Source organism: Dermacentor silvarum, chromosome 5 (assembly GCF_013339745.2).
Source record: "Dermacentor silvarum isolate Dsil-2018 chromosome 5, BIME_Dsil_1.4, whole genome shotgun sequence".
NCBI classification, from domain to species: domain Eukaryota; kingdom Metazoa; phylum Arthropoda; class Arachnida; order Ixodida; family Ixodidae; genus Dermacentor; species Dermacentor silvarum.
The window spans coordinates 34,012,059-34,033,451 of record NC_051158.1 but is presented as its reverse complement, the minus strand read 5'-3'; the positions used below and the strand labels follow the sequence as shown (position 1 = coordinate 34,033,451).

At 46.9% G+C, this 21,393-nt stretch overlaps 1 protein-coding gene across 1 annotated transcript; it reads left to right on the top strand.

Annotated features, from left to right (window-relative positions):
* Nucleotides 1–14,690: 14,690 nt before the first annotated feature.
* Nucleotides 14,691–21,036, top strand: LOC125945591 (uncharacterized). Its single transcript, XM_049667682.1, has 2 exons — nt 14,691–16,011; nt 20,218–21,036. The coding sequence occupies exons 1-2, from the start codon at nt 14,915–14,917 to the stop codon at nt 20,519–20,521; spliced, it is 1,401 nt and encodes a 466-aa protein (XP_049523639.1). The 5' UTR covers nt 14,691–14,914; the 3' UTR covers nt 20,522–21,036.
* Nucleotides 21,037–21,393: the final 357 nt, after the last annotated feature.

Below are 21,393 nucleotides of genomic sequence, written 5' to 3'. Positions count from 1 at the left end.
CCGGTGCGGACTGAACTCCCCTGCTGATTGTCACACGGCGGTTATATAGCCGTCACATGCGTTTTCGAACATTCCTATCGGAGTCGTGATGTCGTAGCATGGCCAAAGCCTGGGAATCTTCGAGTCTTTCTCACACCTTCGACCGCCGCCGACGGAGCGTCGTCAAGGGTTGATGACTCATCCCGTTGGCGCTCGCACACGCTGTAGCAACCTTTCTCGACTCGCCGGGTGAGAAGTCCCGGCGCGCGCGTGTGCTCTCTCCGGTTAACGTCGCTTCGTCGATGTTCTTCTAGTCGTCTAGGCGCCGTTGTTCGCGTTGTTGTTTGAGGCGTATGCGCTATCCGCCTTTGTTGAAGTTGCCGCGGTGCCGGCGTGTTCTTTCGCTGGCTTGCGTGACACGCGGCGCGCGCTTGGATTACGTGCTCTTTTGTGACACGAACTCAAGGATTGGTTGATCATGCGATAAGCCAAAATCTTTGCGGCGGGTGGTGCCAGGCGAAGGCGTCTTCTCAGGAAGAAGAGTCGCTTCAGTGCAGTCGATGTAATGTTTTCAACATGCGTATTCCATCGAAGATCAGGGGATAACGTTAAACCCAAGTACTTATGCTCTAAAACCCTATTCAGAGGCATGTTATTAATAGTGTAGGTGAAGTGCGATATTTGTTTCTTTCTAGTTATTGTTAATGTTACCGATTTCTGTGCATTTCGAGTCATCTGCCACTCCTGACACCAAATGAAAACAGACTCTGGAGCATTATTTAGAATTTCATGGTCATCATTAAAATTAATTTCTCGATACAAGATGCAATGATCCGCAAAAAGACGGATATTTACATGACACCAGCAGGCAAGTCGTTTATGTAGATAAGAAATAAATCAGGTCTCAGGATGCTACCCTGGGGTACACCGGAAGTTACAGGGGCTAAGCTAGAAGCTTCATTATTTATTTGAACGAACTGTGATCGGTTAGCGGGGTAGTTTTCAATCCAATCAACAACAGGACCGTCACCTATTGTTGAACGAATTTTTTTAACTAGTTTTTTGTGGGGTACGCGGTAGAAGGCCTTTGAAAAGGCTAGTAAAATTAGGTCTATCTGTTGTCCATTGTCTATACAATGAGATATGTCGCGCGTTCTATAAGTTGCGTGACTGTCGAAAGTCCCCTCCTGAAACTATGCTGACACGGTGATAGTATGGATTCTTCGTCAAGGTATGTGGTTATGTGTTTTAGGACACATAACCACATACGAGGTGGTTATGTATCCTGAATGCAAGAAGTTTGCATACAGTCGAAGTTAGTGAAATAGGTCTGAAATTTGACGCCAGAGAAGCGCTTCCAGATTTATGAACTGGGACAAACTTGGGAATTTTCCAATCTGCAGGAAGAGTACTGGTTGTTAAAGATTTGTGAAAAATTAGGGACAGATATTTAGCGGGGGGGGGGGGGGGCGCTCCATTCAGCATATCTCACAAGAAATACGTTGGGTATATTATCTGGCCCAACAGATTTTTAGTATCAATTTTCAGTAGGTTTAGTACCCCTGCTTCGGTTAATATATTACGTGGACCAATATGTGTGCGGGCGCACGGCTCTACGTGCGGAAGCCTCCCGTCATCGATATTAAATACTGATTGGAAATAAGTGTTAAAAGAAGTCGCGGTGTTTCGGTTGTCGGCACTAGAAGTTGTAGGGCCGTCCTGCTTCTTAGGGTTAAGATAATTCCACCATTTCTTAGGTACGGACTTCAAGAAATTAGGAAGAATATTGACGAAGTAGGTAGCTTTAGCGTCCTTAATTTTGATTTCATATTGAAAATTGCTTCACTCAGCCTCTGCCTAGTTGTGCGCACAGTCTGTACTTTCAGCCTTTTTCGTAGCCAATTTACTTTTCGTTTCGCCTGGATAATTTCGCGTGTAATCCATGGATTAGCCGTGTTTAATTTTTTTCTTACTTGGCACGTACGTATGAGTGCAAAAAAAAAAGATGTCCTTGAACTTATTCTAGGGATGGTAATATCGATGAACGATTAATCGATTAATCGACTAAAAGTACGCCGCAAAACGATTAATTGTCATCGATGTCTACCTTTAATTTAATTGGTTTAATCGATTAAAGCAGTTCGATTAATCGTTTTCCAGACGGTAACTAAAGTGGCGTGAAAATTTTGAAATCGTACTATAGAATGCGGAGTACGAGCAACGGCAGCGTGGCTGCGAATACTGAGAGCGACTGTTGACTGTTTTCCCGAGTCCTGCCGAGCTGGCCAAGCTCTTCCCCGCTTTACGCACGCGTCACACAAGGTGCCTGGGGCCGGAGTGACGCCGCCCCAGTGGAGGAAGAAATGAACTAGGAGAGAGCATTACGTGAGGCTGCAAGTCTTGGCAAGCGAACTCACCGTCAAGCCATTTCTTTGGCTTTTTACCTCGCAGTATATAGTCAGCACGTGACCCTGAGAGACAACGTATTGGCCGATAATGTTTGGTTCGCAGTAGTTTCAAATGGGTGCGCTCCCGTTCAGCTGCGCTATACTGCCCTGCACCCGGCAGCATTAAACCTACCACGCGCTCTGATGTGGCGATCACGTGTTGCGCCGTTACTTCATGTCAGTCGTGCTGCGATGATATCTTCTAATTTCTCCTTCCTCCATGCCCACCCTCCTCAGTAAGTGCCATTTTTAACATGCAGGGTATGGTGTTCATTTTTAAGTTCTACGGAATTTTTAGAAATCGCCTGTGGCAGGTAGCGTAATTTTTATCATTGAGCTGGGTTATTCGATGAGGTGGACATTAGCACGAGAAATCTAAACACATATTCAACTAATTAACAAAAATCACTAATTAACTTTAGTTTTTACTTTATGACACATATAGCAATTTACGAATTGTAGCCGGTGAGCTTGTCAGGCGTATCCACTTGGAATGAATTTACAGAATGACACCAGCTTGGTGATATGCACCATCGTATACTCGCCGTAAAAATGCACTGTTGGTCCACTTACTTTTTTACCAAATTGCATTGAAGTACAAAAGTAACTGCAACGCCCATGTATTTCGTCCCACCCTTTGAGAAATAATATTTCGAAACTGGTGTCATCCTGAAAATTCATTTCAAGTAGGTGCTTCTTGCAAACTCACCGCTACAATTCGTAAATTGCAATATGTGTCGTAAAGTAATTAACTAAGACGTTCATTAGTCAATTTTTGTTAATTGGTTGAATAAGTCTTTCGAATTCTTGTGCTACTGATGTCCGCCTCTTCGAATAACCCAACTCAACGATAAGAATTATGCTACCTGCAACAGGCGATTTTTAAAAATTCCGTAAAAGTTAAGTATTGTCACGTAGTAGTGACGGTGAAGGAAACAGTCGCAAAACTGTGAATGACGAAACGGATGTTTTATTGGGCGAACCTGTTCCCACAAAAGCAAGTTGCACTCGAAGCACAACGATAGCGGTGAAAACAGTCGGCGATCGTCGAAATCTGATCAGCGGCGAAACGCGTCGGCTTTTATACATGAGTCATCGAATGTTCCAGGTTATTCCCTGGTGCCCGCGTGTCTTCCAGAAAGTTCTAGACAATTTGCGTCGCTCATACAATCAGATTACATAAGCGTCCGTGACAGTAGACAACGGATAGAAGCATCGATAACGTTCAAGAAACTTCCGTCCTGCGCCCTGCGCCGAGCGATAACGTTTAACATTTGTTAGCCGGTGAAAAGCGGTCACCGGGGAAAGATAAACAAGTACACGTGTTAATATGAATACCCTGCCACTAGTCCCTAGTGGCAATTATAGTTGACCTCTAACAAATTAAACATTATTCTTTATCAAAGTTTATACGCTTGGATTTCTTATCCTGGTTCAACCTTTCAAACGTTAAATAGGTAAAATAGGTGAGTAGGTAACTGTGTTTCAGCCTTTTTAAAGCGCCCGAAAAAAAGTCGATTACTCGATTAATCGACGAAAAACCCCGCATCGAAAGCGATTAATCCATTATACGCTAAACCGACGAACGATTAATCGTTAATCGATTAAAAATTTCATCGACCATCCCTAACTTATTCCACAGGGCATTAATAATGTCCGTAGAGGCAAGCTTAGAAAATTCTTCAAACTTAGCATATTCAAAACTAAGGTGGTCGATTATACTGACATCATGAGCATTTGAAAAGTCAGGAAAGGTCGTGCATGTTTTCGGAGTATGTGTAGAACCTTTTATGCGTATAGTGCAATATGTGAGCTTGTGGTCTGACATTCCTTCCATTATTTGAGTATCTATACCCAGTTCGTGCGAAAAGTGATTGCTCAAGAATACCAGGTCAAGAATGTTTGGTGCCGTACCCTTAATGCACGTGGGCTCTGTGACAACTTGGCATAAGTTAAAATGGAGCATCATATCACAAATAAGTTCAGATGAAGCAGATGGGAACTGCATGGCTTGCCAATCAATATCTGGCAAGTTGAAATCTCCAACTAATATTAGTCGACCAGATGATGCATGACGTTTAAAGTATTTGCATAATGATTGAATCACGTCATTATCAGACGTGGGACTGCGGTAAACGCAACCCAGGGTGATAGTGTGCTGGCCTATATTTATCTTGGAAAAGATTGCTTCCACGTTCTCGACATCAGGTAGGGCCACGAAAGGGATGTTCTTTTTTATTAGGAAGGCAACGCCTCCACCACGTGTCGGTCTATCTTTCCGTATTATTGAATAATTTGGCGTGGCTACTTCACCGTCTAGAATATCAGCCGTTAGCCATGTTTCCGTAACTGCAACAAAATCAGGTTCTAGACTAATCAGTACGGATTCGATAGCATCCAGTTTATTCATCACACTACGTGAATTTACATTTATGAAACTTATTCCGGATGCTCCTACACTCTAAGAAAAAAAAAGGGTCAAAAGTGAGTCACAGCAACGTGACTCTCATTTTCTGGGCTAAGACCCCCTTTTGCGTGAGTAGAGTCACAAAATGAGAGTCAACCTTCCTGCATGAGTCAATTGACTCCCAATGGCTTGCGAAGAGTCGTCGTGAAAGATCGCGACTTCTTTGTGTGCAGCAATTGACGAAAGATTTTAATGCAGGAAAGAAATACCAGATAATTTATTCTCGCTTTATGCTTGCCTCTGGTTTAGGCAGACCCTCAGGGTTTATGTCCTGGTTGTAATGCAATGTCTTACTCTTTCGTCCCATGAAGAAGGGTAAAAAAAAGGACACCGACCACTGAAACAATGCAAGAAAAGACGTTTCGGCTCTTGTTCACAATCTGTTGTTCATATTGTGAAGAAGGCTACAGGTTGTGAACAAGGCTCCCGTCACGGGAGCCTCAACGTCTTTTCTTTAATTCTTTCAGTGGTCGGTGTCCTTTTTTACCCTTCTTCATGATGCCTCCCGACTCGACGGATTTCCGTCAAAACCTCGACTTTTTTTCGTCCCATGTTCTGCAATGTAGATTTTCCTTGACCATGTCTGTTGACAGCTCGCATGCTTAAGCGATAGCTGTTTTTCTGTGTTAAGAAATACCAGGATTTGTCACACTGGATTATGACCATTAGTAAATCTAAAAAAAAAAATGGTGTGTGGCTTAGCTCGGCTATGCCAGGATATACGTAGCGTTAGCAAAGGTTCAGCTGAAGGTCCGAGTCGCACTGGCGCTTTCGCTCAGTTTCACAGTATATTCAGTCGATCGGCGAGCCTTGACGTCATCGACGGCGTTTTGTTGTTGCTGCAGGGGTGGTCGGGCACGTCGCTCAGCCTCCTGGCGACGCCGCTTTGCTAGACGTTCGTCCCTTTGCTCCAGTGTCTCCGCAGCACGTTTAGCCTTCTTCTGTTCATTCCTCCTACGCTCAACCGCTAATAGGTGACCCGTAAAATGAGCAATCGCAGGGAATGGGGCTCTTGCGTTGCCCAGGGGGCGCTGCAAAAATGGTGCTAAAAAGCGCCCTCAAACCGAAACTGGGTAGTACCAAGCTCGGTCGTCTGCTTCGGGAAGCACGTTTACAATATGGACCCGCCACTTTCGGTTGTGTTGTACCACGGCTTGCAGCGAATATCGGGCGCCGAAGATTTTTCCATAGGTGGCATGCTGCGTAAAGGCAAGAAATTATGCAACGCCGAATACGTGTACGCCGTTCAAGAAATAAGCGGCGAAGTTTTCGCCCGGTGTCAATCGCAAGTGAAGCGAGTCATGCACGTGCGCAGTTGAACTTCAGGTAAGATTTGCACGCTGCTAGATTCAGGCGCACAAACGCGAGGAAATGCTTTCTATAAATGAATTCACAGCAGCGATAAGCAGACATGTGTACGGAACTGCTCGAGCGCACGATGGTACGCGCTGCGACTGCAGCGGTCTTTCAGCATGCCGCGGTGTACGAACTGCTCGAGCGCACGATCGTACGCGCCGCGACGGCAGCGGTCTTTCGACATGCCGCGAAACGGCGGGTCTCCTGCAATCTTTGTTGACTGCATGCCGCTAGACAAGTGGTTACGCCTGCGCTGTAGTAGCGGCCATCTGTCTAGCAATTGATAAATAACTGATGCAATGCATATAAGCTCGCAGTAACGTACGTACGTGCGAATCGCGCGGCAGCGCACGCTCGTGCACTGCTCGCTTGATGTAGCTTTTAATGACAGCGCTCGAACATCGATGTGCTGTAATCAATACTACCTTGCTGTGCTGCCTCAACGTACGTGCTGGCTTGAGGTCAAGGATGAGCACATTCAACTCTCTAACCTGTGCAGCTCGTAGTGGGGTAGTGAATTGTCACTGAATCAGCCCGACCATTTGTGGTCATTTGCACACACCTGGTCACTTCACCACTTCGCACCGGTCTAATTGTTCATTGTCGCTGTGGCTGGGTCTCGAATCGTGAATCACCAGCCATGCCTGCTGCTATGTCGGTCTGCCATTTCGCTTACCCAGCGCGACGAACTGCAGTTATCCAGCGCGCCCGATCGCTCCGCAGCGTGAGGCCTTGAAGGAAAACGGTAGAATCTGATGTTGGGATTCAGGCCTTGTTCATGGCAGCCCACGACGCAGCAGTAACGACGGTGGCGCTTTTTCGAGGCTGAGCTAGGTCTCTGCGGATCGGCGTCGCCGATGTCTTCTGCTTCCAGCATTACGTCCCACGGCACACGGAGAGTCCATTTTCGTAAAACTATAGGCTGCGGCCAGCTCGCAGCCTGGTCGCCATGGTCTGTGAGAGAAGTGACGAGCCTTTTCGCACTCGAAACAGGGCAGAAAAAAATGCGAATCGACGCAAAACTCGGGCTATAAACGTGCTTCGCCACAGCCAGGGCTCAATACTATCCAAGCTGGTACTACCCAGATGACGTTTTTCGCCGCCACCAGGCGCCGCTACTATACCTCAAACTCCAGCGCAAGACGCCCATATCCACGACCGATTATGGCGCCGGCGCTTTTGAGAGGCGGCAAGGCCAAGAGCACAGCCAGCACGTTCGACGCGCGTTGACTCCGCAGACGTTCGCGGTCTCGGTACCGCTGGCTTCGCAGTGGAATGTTTCACCTCACAGCTTCGCCGGCGTCTCCGTGTCTGCGTCCCCGGGACTTTGGCGCCGGACTGTCGCTGTTCTCGCTCAGTGTCCCGGATGAGAGAAAGAGCGTTCCGCAAGGCGGCGAGCATGACCTTGACGTGCAAACGTTCTCTGGGTTCTGTAGACAGTCGTTTTTCGCGTTCGTCGCGCGAGCTGTGCGCTGGTAATCGGATGTGAGTGAGAAAACAGAAAAGAAGCGGCCGTTTCACGGGGGCTTCACGGAGGCGCAAGCGCTTCGTCGTTGTTTGGACAGTGCCGGCCTTGTCGGTGAGTAGTAAACGTTTTTTCGCCGCCTCTGCTAAAGTGCGATATTCCTCAAAATACTAAGGCCTTTTAGCGCTCTCGTAGGTCACGAAACGATGCGCATGTTTTTCATCGCTAATATTGCGACACTCGTTTGCGGTTGTAGACGATTTATTCGTTAATGTTTTAAAAACTCTGCTGCGAAACGGTGTGAGTGCACTTTATTGTCGGGCGCGATATCGGTCGTAAGCGTAATTTATGCGAAATACTTTTCAAGGCGTGTGACAGATCCTGTAACACTGAAGGACGATTCTTAGAGTGGTGGGCCCGAATTAGCGCACAATATTATGTTTCCCGTACAGGGGAAGCAGAAACGTAAACGGTGAAAACGAATATAACTTTGTGTACAGAGTAGAAAGGAAGGATGCTACAAGGCATTTTAGGTACCAGAGGAATTGTACGAAGTAATGCAGTTTGCAGTAAAAAAAAAAAAAAATGCTGCTTCTTTTGATCAGCGTATTAAACGTAGTTAAACTCCTATGGCATCGCTATTAACTAAAGTTGTTGTGTTTGGCTAAGCTCGTAACAGTTAACAAAGTGAACTCTCGATTGGGGAGAAGGCTTGCAGCCATCCAGTGGTGGTTTCTGGTATAAATAAATTATTAGTTGGGAATAATCTATTAGGGGGTATGTACGGAGCCTTGATACGCGAGGCGGCGACAGCATCGCCGGGCAGCCGCGCTATGTTTACGGTCGTGGTTCGTCCGTGCGAGTCCGTGCGTATCGTCCAAACCGTCGTGGGGAGTTCGCGCATAGCAGTGTTTTGTGCGCGGAGCCGTGAGTGCGTGTTATTACGTAGAAAGCATTTGAATCGGTGTATCTGCGTGCACGGAGAGATTATACTTGCCGCGATTGCACGCCAATGCAGCAGCGGCATAATGGTGAACTGGGCGCTGTCGCCGTCTTGTTTTATGAGAAGCTACGGTGCGAGCGGCTTTTCATTGAATGACTGTGCATTAATGACGAATCTGCGAGTACAGACAGACAGCTTAAGCGTCGAGATCTAAAAATTTGAATTCAATTTGAATATTGTGGCGGCTGCAGATCGAGTTGGAGCACTTACTACTTTTCAAAATAAAACCACGTTAACGCTAATTTGTACGACGTCAATGAATGGCATTTACGGGACTGCGTAAATGCTGACGGTCGATCATTAAAGAGGGAGGAAGTTACAAATACATTATACTTGTTTCTTTCGAAACCTGCGCGTCTAACCAGTGCTAAACAAACACATGCACGGCACGCAGCGGTTGTGGAGGTCTAAAAAACCATTTGAAGATAACCGCTGGCAACTGCTGCATCTAATCCCTCTCCGACCGTGACATCCTATTACCGTGGTTATGGGATGCAGACACAATTCGCACGGCTATTTCACGAAAAAAGAAAAAAAAAACGCCAACACAAATTAACGATGGAAGCTTACCTTTCCAACAACAACGACAACAATTTTACGAACGGCTGTTGCACCCAGGCGCTCGTCAAATAATTATGGCCTTCCATGGATTTCTATGAGTTTAGTTGCTCGGAACAAAACTTCTTGCGTGCACAAGATAGTCCTTGATGTCGGTGAAATGCACGCGAGGCAGCAGCCCGACATCGCGCTGAAGTTCAGCGTCTTTCAGCTCAAGTGGGTCGACGCCGCCGCACAAGCGCACCTTTTCTCCGTAGCGCAATCGCTCAGGTTTATCTAAACCGCGTGCGTATGCACGTAAGTGCATTATAGTCACCGAACACACCAATTGAATATCAATACTGAAGTGCAACCTTCCGCTGAATCGTCCGTTGCGCTGCGGCCAGCGTCTAGGCCTAGGCCGCCTAAGGACGGCGACCGCCAACATGGTGGCAACCGCGGACGACGGTAGCGCTCCTCGCGGATGACTTCGAGTGCATACACCCTATATGTAAGACTGGTATCAGTGTGTGAAGAGTCTGGGCCTCTGGGGTTTTGAGGGCTCGCAGTAGTTGTGTGACGCCGTTCCTGTACCCATTCCCGGTTTTGTAACCACATGATTTGCATATCGTATGTTGGAAGCTGAGTCCTGAACACGTGCTACCCTTATGTTCTTTCTATTGTGCCTTAGCGTGGTATTTAAACCTTAGTTATGTGCGCAATAAATTTTGTTTTTGAGCGCTCTTTCCTATCCCTTTTCTCGCTTCCATGTAGATCGTCGCGCTGTTAATCAAAGATGAAACTGGTCTTGTTTTGTGTAGCAATTAGGTTCATATTCTGTCCTGTTGTTAAACTTGTAAAGGAACCCCAGTCAATGAATGTTCTTTGTTCTTACCGGTCAGCTAGGCCTATCCTATGGTACCCCTTGCTGCGTGTGCGGTGTCGCCGTCCGGCGCGGCGCCCTTTATGCGAGGCGGCTCCTGCTGCTCGAACCCGCGGTGGTAGTTTGGTGGCGCGCCATACTGGAGCGTGCGCACCTACATTGGTGCGGGAGAAACCACAACGCATATACACGATTAAAGCAACAATAGCCGTATTCTCGAACACGGTTGTAGTCACTCAGGTTGCGAAACATGCTTTTAACATGTTTCCTCTTTCCAAGCCATTTTAAAATTTTTTTTTGCCGAATGTGTCTTACCTCCTGCTGCATAACGTCTAACATTTATTTATATTCCGAGACTGTTGTAGGGAACGCCTGCATTTACTTCTCTGTATTATTTACTTTTCATGCAGTTAGAGAAATTCTGATACTATTGGTCCGTCTTTTTCGTTAGTGTCTCTTCCAATGTTAACGTTAAACGTTATGATTGCTACCTGGGCTTCATCTATCATTTGGCCTAGTCGTTTGTAGACCGTTTCTAAGACTAAGGCGTAATCGATGCATGACTGCCCAGTTACGCATTTTCATGTTGCCTGTACATGCCGCTTCCTCCCCGCCTTTTCCCTCGCGCGCGCGAGATTGAGCAGCAAGTGCCGGCTGACCCTCACAAGCTTGCACTCGCACACGCAGCGTATCGCCGGCACGCCGCGACGATTTTACCGTGTTTGGACTTTATACGGAACCTCACAAGGACGATCACGACCACGGCAGAAGTTCGCTTAGAGTGTCCATATAATTGCTATCGCAATATAATATATCCGCTCATCTCAATATAAATTGTCTCACTCTTGCCTGATCCTTGGATTATTACGACCTTAGTGAGTGGTTTCTATCTTGGCGTGCACAATCTGTCAGTGCGATAAGTCATCACCGCGAGTGAGCTTGTAGACACAACGTGCCTCCATTTTTCCGCAAGCAAGGTGAACCGATATCACCTCTGCTTATCGTTCAAGCACTCACCACGTTCACATTCACTTCCACTCACAACCACTAACTCATGTTCACACTCACTGGCACTCACTCGCACTCACGCCTTTGAAATGAGTGTGAGTGAGTGCACTAATGAGTGAGTGCGCCGACCTATGCCTCCCGCACACACACCCAAGCACGGACACGCTATATTTTCGTCAATAAATCGGCCCGCTTTGTAGTATTTAATGGCATTGTCAACTTTGGCATTGTCAAACTGGAAAACGTTTTCTGTTTGCTGCCCGAAAAAGGCTTTGGAAGAATTTATTCTCTGTAAATAATTACGACATTAAACATTACGATAAAATGCTTAACCCTTTAATGGTAAAGTGACGAGAAAATCGTTTGTTGTAAAATACACAATGTTAGTCATGAATAAGATGATAAGCGCACTGACAAATGATTGTGTGCACGTCAGAAAACCGAAACAAGTGAGAAGCCTTCGTCTTATCGCCAATAAGGTGCGATAGAGCTTTTATGGTCTCGAAAAAAGGAAACGCAAAAACGGCAGCATCGTTTGTGTATATACGAGCCTGCCCGGGAACAGATGTAATCGCGCCGCAGTGAGCGATAAACAATCGAATAACAAGCGGTCAGCCTTTGAGATATTTGAAACCAGATAGCCATCAGTTTAGCGCGTGCAACAACTACCGAATGCTTACACGTGTTCAAACAATTAAATCCCAAAATATCGTTCGCGACAACCTTTAGGTTTGTTTTGCCTTCGGTTGTACCCTGCGAAAGCGGACACGCACGTATCTCCATTTGCTGTAAATACAAACGGAAGACAACCGTGAAGAAAACATTCGAAGATGCGCGATAACACGCTCGAACGCCCAGCAAGCTGAAGCGAGAACGCAACTGAAAAGGCGAAGGTCGCCAGGGCCATTCGCCCCTGATAAAGCGAGCTTTGTACCACTGACCGTAAGCTACATAGCTAACTGACTTAATCATATATGTACTTCACATCGCTTTCACATTATGTACGTACCTAAATTTAATACATTTAGGCGCTCGAGCACGGACGTCGGAGTGCTTGCCTCGAACTCGACGTCGTACGATGCTCGCTGTACTTGCGTGTTGCAGCGCGCCGAAATAACACCTGAAACTTCTTTTACATTGTACACGTACTTCGCTCTGCTCCCTTTCCGAAGCGTGGATGGGCGGAAGAAGCTTTCCAGGCCCTTGATATTTAAGAAACCGTGCCTCAACACAACCGAAAGAGGGGCCTCCAACATTGTGGCCTATGCAGCTTCGCTTGCGGACAGCTCTCTTTGCACTACTCAGTTTGCGCCAAGGCTGCGATGGGGGCGCTGGTGGCGGGTTTTTCTGCAGCGCCGCCTGGGCAGAGTCTGAAGTCTGTAAGAGCACAAGTAAACGCCACAACATCGAATGCCGATCGCGCACGAAAAATCGTTTCACCACGTTTTACCTAATGTGACTTTAGCGAGGTTGGTTCCGCTGGTCGAGGCTCGTCGGACGTGCATAAATTGCAATGCTGCTGCCCGGCCTAGCGGAGGTGTCGATGCAGGTTAGGTCTAAACTCGCGTCTTTGTGCCGTCGTCGACGAGGCGGTCCGAATCTCCGTCGTTTGTGGCGTGCTGAGGAAGACAGCGAGATGTCAGTGCTGTCATAGTGACGCCGAAGGCTTGTAGAAACGGCCGCTGACTATTCAAAGTAGTATCCATTAGGTGAAATGCACGAAAGAAGATACAATTGCAGAGCCGTAAAGAACCCGACTATGCTTAGTTTATGCGACTGCCGCACTAGCCTCTACTTTATTCCATTTCCATATGAGATTTCTCGTGAGGGAGAGAACTCTCGTTTACGACCGATTTTAGTACATCTACGAGTGTTGGGAATGAATTCACGTTTTTAAATGAATACGTTCTCGCTTATGAAATAAAATTTCGCACCGAGTAGTTTAAAAAGGTTGTGCGTCGTATCTCGTACCTATGCCGGATATAAGTTGTGTTTACAGTGCACAGAAGAAATACATTTTCACTCCGTCCCAACGTGGGAGCGGCCCGCAGTCTTGCCCCTATAAAAACGCGGTGAAGATTCTTCCGGACCTGAATAAATTTTACCACCACCACCACTCCATTTCACGGCGCGAGGTTTTCACATTAATGAACTCTATTTTATAATTGAAGTCATATCAGGTCATTCCGTTTTTTTACTCCGTGATTTCTTCAAGGTTTTACTCCGTCATTCCTTCAAGGAGGTAAAATCATGCCTTTATGCTTTTTTTTTTACTCCATGGTGATGGGGTAGATATATTGGACTATTGAGTTGTAAAAGGTATCCAACCATAAAAACCCGTATTGAGGCTGATTTGTGTTTACAGTACAGTAACCTAGGGAATACGACTGTGTTAAAAGCGGACACCTTTGCTGCAGTGGAGGTGTCCTGACGTGTGCTGAGATGCGTGTTCTCAAGACATAATGTGAGCTCAGACATTTAGACTGTTCCTACATGGATGGGGGCTCCTGTTTCTGGAGCCAGTGTCGTTATTTAAAATAAATCGTGTTTCCTGTCGCTCCTGCTCCCGGATGTATGCATCCCTGTGCCTGGATATATCCTGGCCTAAACGCTACCCCGAGCCTTATCACTAGACATAAATAGAGGCGATGAAGTTGAACATTTCTACAGAGTATTTTTACCTGTGACTCAGCTGCTAACGCTACATTTGCGTTACACACTCGTAACCGTCGTCAGTTTTTTTTTTCGGCCTATTTTGCATTTATATCCCAGAACATTTTCCGCTTCACAAGCCAAACATCTTGTAGGCGGTTATAGACAGGACTGAAAGAGTCACGTTTTCTATATGAACTTTTAGGTCTATGTATTTTGTACCTCTTAAAAAATCCACCGTCTTCTCTTGTAAAATGTCAGACTTTTTCGTGCAGGTTAAATGGACACTAACTACGCTGATGAAATCGACAACCTGGTTGTCGACTTGGAGGCCGGCGCAAGAGAATTCTTCACTGACATGCTCATGGACACTAATGACGCTGACGAAATCGGCAACCTGCTTGTCGACTTGGACGGCGCAAGAGGCATCTTCACTGGAACGCTCATCGACTACCGTATGCCTTGCACGGCGAGCGAGGACACCACATGCCAAATTGTATCCAACCTTCCCGTGTGGAACGAGTTTCTCTGTTGGATTCATCTGGAGCTGCGCGAGTTGCCGGAAACCGGGAGGCAAATTGGCCTGGTGCGCGTCCCTGACATATGTTTTCGTTCGGCCACCGAATACCATCTACATCGCGCGGCCGTAGTGCTGTATTGGCTGCTCAAGACTCACCGTTGCGTGGCGTCCGTGCACATTCCGTACGTGTACAGTTCCAGTGAAGAACGCTCTAAATTATACAGAGCTGTATTTGGGATACTTCTCGACGGCAATTCTACGAAATCTTTGACGGTAGAATGTTCCCCGCGGGTTTATCGCTCAAGCTTTTGCAATGTCCTCTTGTCTCTGAACTTCGGTGAATTTCAATTCTTCGATACCTCGATTGATTCAATCGTCTCAACAGCCATTTCTGCACTTATTCCAACTACAGCAACCTTGAGTGTTCTTAATTTGTCGGATATCTTACTTCAACAAGGAAGGCAAGCAAAGTTGTTCTTCACAGCGCTCAGTGCGAACACCACATTGCGAGATTTATCGCTATCCTACAATGCAATTCGAGAAGAGCCTTCTTCTTTCGTTCAGTTTCTTGCCAGTAACGCTACCCTGCAACGTTTGATGTTGAAGGGTAATTCAAGAGTTGACGACTACACTCTGAAGTATACTTTCGCAGGTATGCTTATGAATGGGGCAATCTGGAGTTTGGAAGTCGACAACTTCATTTTGGATTCGGAAAGCGTTAAGCTGGGAGCGCGGTTGCTGAGAGAAAACAAAGTATTGAGATACTTTAAGTTTTCAACGCGTGCCACAACACATCGTGGCCGTTTGATGACAGAGCATTGCCGCCAAGGGATTCCTGGTAACATAGGCGCATGGCATGAAGCGGTTTCGCAGAACAACACGCTCCAATATATGACGCTGAGTTTCGGCATTTGGAATGCGGAGCACTGGGGATCATTCTTTCGCATTTTGCCAAAACACAGAAGCCTCAAGATGGTGACCATTGACGTGAAAGACATGGAATACGCTCACTTGGGTGGTGTCGTCAGGGAACTCGAACTAAGCGGCAGTGAAGAGAAAGTTTCATTCAACGCTCCCTGCAGGATAGACACATTGGCGCTTTCTGATTGCAAGCGCTGCTCTGAACTTGAGGCATATGTGCGGATCAACAATGAACACGAAATCCTTCCAGTTTTCGAACAGCTTCCTGCTTTATCCCACTTGAATACTTTGAGCCTGAGAATAGAGCACTGGAATAGCGTGATTTGTTCGCTTGTTGCTCAATACATAGCAACCACATCCGTGCTCCGAAAGCTCCACATTCAGTTACATTTGGAATCCTACCCGCGCGAATCGGTCGAGTGGTTTCTAGCACTTTCTCAGTCGCTGCGGCTCAACCGAAGCATCACTGAGCTTGGCATTGGCGCTTGTGACAGTCCCCCCGATGATGTCGCAGTCGTGGGCGAAGCGGTAAGGCGAAGCGCGACGATCCGAAAGATCTGCATATTGGAATGGTCTGCACCAGCACTTCTCAGCTTCATGCGTGGTCTGAGCGCCGGCATAGTCAAGAACCGCACGCTGTGTGACACCGCCTCGGACTATGATGAGTGGGCTTATAACGTGGAAGGATGGTTCGCCGTGTACGACACGGCGAGGAGGAACTCGGGTTTTGTGGCACGATCAGCTCAGTTCCTGAACCACGGACGCTGCGACAGGTGAGCACAGCTACGTTCCTCCTTAATAATCAGCTTGGTCAAGTCCACTGTGGGACGATGGCTTCACCTGGACAATATCTTGCCGCTACCTTGCCGCAGCCGAGCTAATTTTTTTCAAGCGTTAAAAAAAATCGAGGTGTCTGCTACACGAATGCAACCAGCTACTGTTGATTGTCCTGTTGCTGAACTGTATGTTATTATTATCCTAACTTATTAATCAACGAAAATGAAGTATTTGTTTAAACGAAAAGCCATCAATGGGAACGCTCTTCAGCATACAGAGAAATATCTCGTTGAATTGCTTTCGGGAGGTTAGCTGTTATGTATTTTATTTAAGAGCTTTTAAAGAAGGCGAAACCGACTATTCTGATAATGTTCCAAGTGGCCAGGAACTTGCACGCAGCGGCATTAGTGCCCTCAAATATGCTTCGAAGGAATTTGAAATGCTGTACGCAGGCCGACCCTGATGAATAGGCAGCACGCGAAAATGGCTTGCGAGGTGAAGGCACCAGCTGCCGTTTCGAAAAGCATTGCCATGCATTTTTTTTTGTAGTACTGAGCGTGCGCAACTTAAAAGCGAAAAAAAAAAAAAAACGAACAGAAGCACCCGTGAACTCTACAAGAAAAGGAGTCCGTCATACCTCGCCCAACTTTATGCTCCATACTGAATCGCCATCCGCTGCCACCCGAACTGTCAACAGAAAACAGAGTTCCAGAGGGGAAAAAAATTATTTGCCATTACTTCTACGAAAAATCAAAACCCCTAATTGAATAATTAACATAATTGCGCCAATTAACCTTATCATTAGTTATTTTACGGCACATCTTTCAATCTACGAATTATGCCGCTGAGTTAGCAAGGCGTATCCACTTGGAACGAATTGTCAGGACTGAACCAGTTTCGAGATATTTATTTTCAAAGTGCCGACGAAATGCATGGGAGTTACAGTTCGTGCTTCAATGCATAAAACAACGTTTTCCTGAAAAAGGTAACTGGAACGCCTATGCATTTCGTCGGACAATTTGAAAATGAATATCTGGAAACTGGTTCAGTCCTGACAATTCGTTCCAAGTGGATACGCCTTGCGAACTCAGTGGCTATAATTCGTAGATTGAAATATGTGCTGTAAAATAACTAATTAAAAATTAATTAGCGCAATAAGGTTCATTGTTCAATTAAACGTTTTCATTTCTCGCGAAAGTAATGGCCACCTCATCGAGTAGTTGAAATCAAGGATTATAATTGCGCTATCTGCCACAGGCAATTTTTGAAGTTTTCCCCAAGTGCCTACAAAATTGTCGGTTTCGTAAATGTTTGATAACCTTTTTGCAATGATTATTTTTGCAAGATTTCGAGTGCTTCTAAAGTGTAGCCTATGGAGAGAAGATATTTCTTATTACCACAGCAATAGTCGCTCCAGGAGGATGTTCGCGGTTGTGGCCTCCTACGGGAGCCTTATACAAGAACGCTCAAGTTTACCGAACAAGGGGCTAAACCACAAACCACACTGCTCGCCAGTTCTCGGATTAATCGATACCTGGGGGCAAATGCATGTCCGCTAAGGTAGCTATATCAAACCTAGCTATATCAAAACGGGTTGTAGCGAACTGATTAATGCAACGAAGTGATCGTAATTCCCCTTAAGTTTACCTACAGAGCCATGCTTTTAAGACCTCGCTTTAGCGATTCAATGGTTTATCCTAAATGGATATAACGAACCTTCAAATTGAATACTCGCGGATCATTTCGCGCAGATTTGGCCGTAGTCTACGCAATTGAGATGTCGTCTACGCTACTAACTCGTCTGGCGCAGCTGTTACAAACCGTCGCAAGCTGTAGACTACCTCGCGTTGCGCCATGACCGGCTGCGCTGACCAGTCGCCGGCCGTGCACACATCGTGCCATCGCTACCGATTCCCGCACCGTACTGTGCTCCGTGCGCAACAATGTGCACGCACATAGCATGCTGCTCCTGGCAAACAGAGGAGCTCGATCGTGTGTTGGGATTCGTGAGAGAATCATGCTGCGTTTCGTAATGCTCGGGTCTCGGCGCTGCCGCTAAGAACTGTTGCTGTACACGGCGCTCCCTAAGCGTTCGCGTCGCATCCATTTCGTTTCGCAATCTTCTCGCGATTCGCCATTGGCGCAGATGACGTGGCGCCGCCTTTATCGCCAGGACTGGCCATTCGGCGAGACGAAATTTAAGAATGGACATCAAGTGGATCGTTACAAAATAGGAACACTGGTTCTCACGCTCTCGGGCATCGGGTTTCTTTCAACATAACTCTCTCGGCGTCAGCGTTAAATAATTTTTTAGGGGCGAAGCTCCTTAGGGTGTGGGTCTGTCCCTGCTCTGTAGTAGTAGTAGTCGTCGTAGTAGGTAGCCACGTCTACTTTTATGAGAAAAAAAAATTCCGAAAGTTGTGTCCGGTAGCGCGGAATCGAACCAGGGACCCCTCGCTTCCGAACGCGCGGCGCTAACCACTGCACATTTCTAACGCGTTTGTGCTAGCGTCCCCTTAAGCGGGAGATGGTGCAATTATACTGAAGGGCGCTGTTATAAAATAGGAATGACGTCACATATGGCGCGTGTCATTGGTGGAAGTCAATCGTTCGATTTAGTGCGGCGAGACTGGGCGAATTACACGGAAGATTCACGGTTTACCGATGATTCCCTCCGGAGCTTCGCCCACTCATCATCATTCACCCCGTGAATATGCGGTGTTTTTTTGACTTGTTATTAGCGTTGCCTCTCGTTCTTTAGAATCGTCCGCTGTAGCGTACAGCAGCGAGCGTTGCCCGAAATGTGGCTTGCATAGTTCCGGCGGCAGGTTCACTGTAACCTTTGCGCGACGTGTTGGGCCGCTGCTTGTGAACGCATCAGGACAGCCAAGACGGATTATAGATGTATTGAGAGAATGCGGTGAACTTACCGGAAATGAGATAATTTCTCGCTGTTCTTCGTTGTTTCATAACGAAGTTGCACACCCGCGCGGTCGCACAGTGTCCCAACTATCAATCGCGAAGATTAAAAATAATGCCTATGACACGTAGCTGGACAGCACCAAGGTAACGTTGTTTTCCGTCACTTGGAGATACTCAGATTATTTTTTGTATATCGCCTAGTTACATAATCAATCATTTCTCCTCCTCGTCAAATGTATTAGATAAAAAGTGTCAATGAAAAAATTGTGGGGCAACATGAAAAGCTCCCTATACATCTTTCTGTTGCTCAATACGTGCTACATAAAAGTGTTTTTCTGAGCGTGAAACAAGCCCGCGAGTGTATACATGCGAAGTGCCTCGAGCGGCAATCTTGCGTGTATTCGCGGGCTTCTTTCACGCTGGGAAAAACTCTTATGTAGCGTTGCGTACGGAATTACGGTTATCCCAGTCACCCCTTCTGCTGGGCGGGCCCGCCGATGGTCCTGGACCGGAGGCGGGTGCACACCTATTCGCTGCCCGTGCTCTGGAATCCAAGGGGACGCGGCTTATTTCACGTGCGTGGTCGTACTGTTTCGGGTCGCCCTCCGAGGCTATATAGAGCTGAAGGAACATTGCCCTGGTACCACAGTCGTTGGCAGCCGTTCTCTCATACTGTTGTGCCACCCTTGAATCGCGTAAGTTCCGGCGCATACGCACTCCGAGGATAGGGTGTGGCAGTTGGCCAACGCCCAAGGTAGTGGTCTTCTTATTGCGGCGCTCTGTCTCGTGTCCAGTGGAGACCGAACGAGTGTCCGCGTCGGAATCACGAAACACGCGGCTCAGCTGATCGTCCTTGTGAGGGCACGGAACCTCGGACCCGCGTGGTGGTCTGGGTAACTGCTGGTGGAGCCCCGCGGGATAGGGTCCATAAGGCTTAACCATCGTGCTTTGCACAAGAGAGGTCACAGTACAGCAGCCCCGCTTGGTGTTTTGCATGAGCCAACTGCGATTGTCGCCAATTTTCTACTGTTAATGTAACGGTACTTCAGCAGGTATCGCTGATACTCCCCTTCGAGATTCGCGCAGCACTGGTCGTACTTGTTTTATTCACGGGGTTGGGGCGTCCAGGGAGGGTTGGTGACGACCGTCTTCTTGCCTTTGAAACTGGTCGTGGTGCCTTTCCTCTCTAAAAGCTGCCGAATTAATGCAATCATGCTGTCTTTGTAGCCTGACCGTCAATACAACCGTCGCTGATAGGAATCCCATTTATTCCCATCCAGGCACTGCGCTGCAGGTTTGGATCGCGTCTCCCGTCATCCAGCGCTCCTGGCGGAGCTCGCCGAAGTGCTGTCCATCGGCCAGGTCGAGGCAGCGGACTTGGTGCAACGACGGTTCCAAAGAATAGAGGGTTTGCATGACTTCATGCGACTGGCCGGAGTCGTCAAAGGGCGCGTCACGTGTCTGCCACGTGAGGATCGACGAACGCAACTGGACGAACTCACCGATGACTGCTGGGCCCACGTGAGACGCTACCTGGAGCTGGATGACGTACCACATAGCTCTGCGTCTCCATCGAGTCCGTAGGCACGTTTTATTGGCACCGGAGTTACAGCGTGACAGACATACCGCGGCGCACAATATCCCCGGAAATAATTCACTCCTATTGCTTAGTTTAATAATGTTTATGCAGTGGTTTGAAGCTTGTAAACCCATTTTTGTGATAGCGCTATTTTTTCAGAATTTATGGCGCATGTTACTTTCTCTTTAACATATAATTAATATAATGTCTGAGTGTGGCTCTTCCGCCAACTAGACGTCAGATTGGACACATTATTTTCTAATACTGTGAGCGGAGCTTTTCGTGTTCCTGTTTGTTTGTATGAAGAATTCGTGGCAATAAAAGTTAACGAAGAAAAAAAAATCTGACTACTGCTCGTAAGTATCCCAAAATAACCTGGACGCACCCAAATTAGGCAGCCAGGTCATTCCGCGCCAAACGTACTAGCCGGAAGTTCTAACAAGTTCTAATTGAAGCACTGCCATATCAATTATATTGCATTAAAAAAAGGTTTTGCCTGTTTGAGTGTCATTTTAATTGTACGGTTTAAAGCAAAATGATTTACAATAAAACAATGGTTCAAAATGAAACTGCAAGCTTACTTCAGAAGGGGTGAAAGTTTCATTTGAATAACTTGAAATTGTTATGTGCTTTTAACACTACATTGTAGATCCTAACTTTATATTTGATGTAGTAAGAAGAAGACAAAAACACTAATTAGGTTAATTTTAAAAAGTTCTTGAAGCGGCAGAGAAGCGACCTACATCCGCGGTTGCCCTGGTCGAACTTTTTTTTTTCGCTGTTGAATCGCGCATTCACATTTTCAGCTGTCGCGGGCCGTGATCGCATGCGTGCACGCCTAATTTGTTCTGGGATCTCTCTCTTTCTGCCGTTCCTT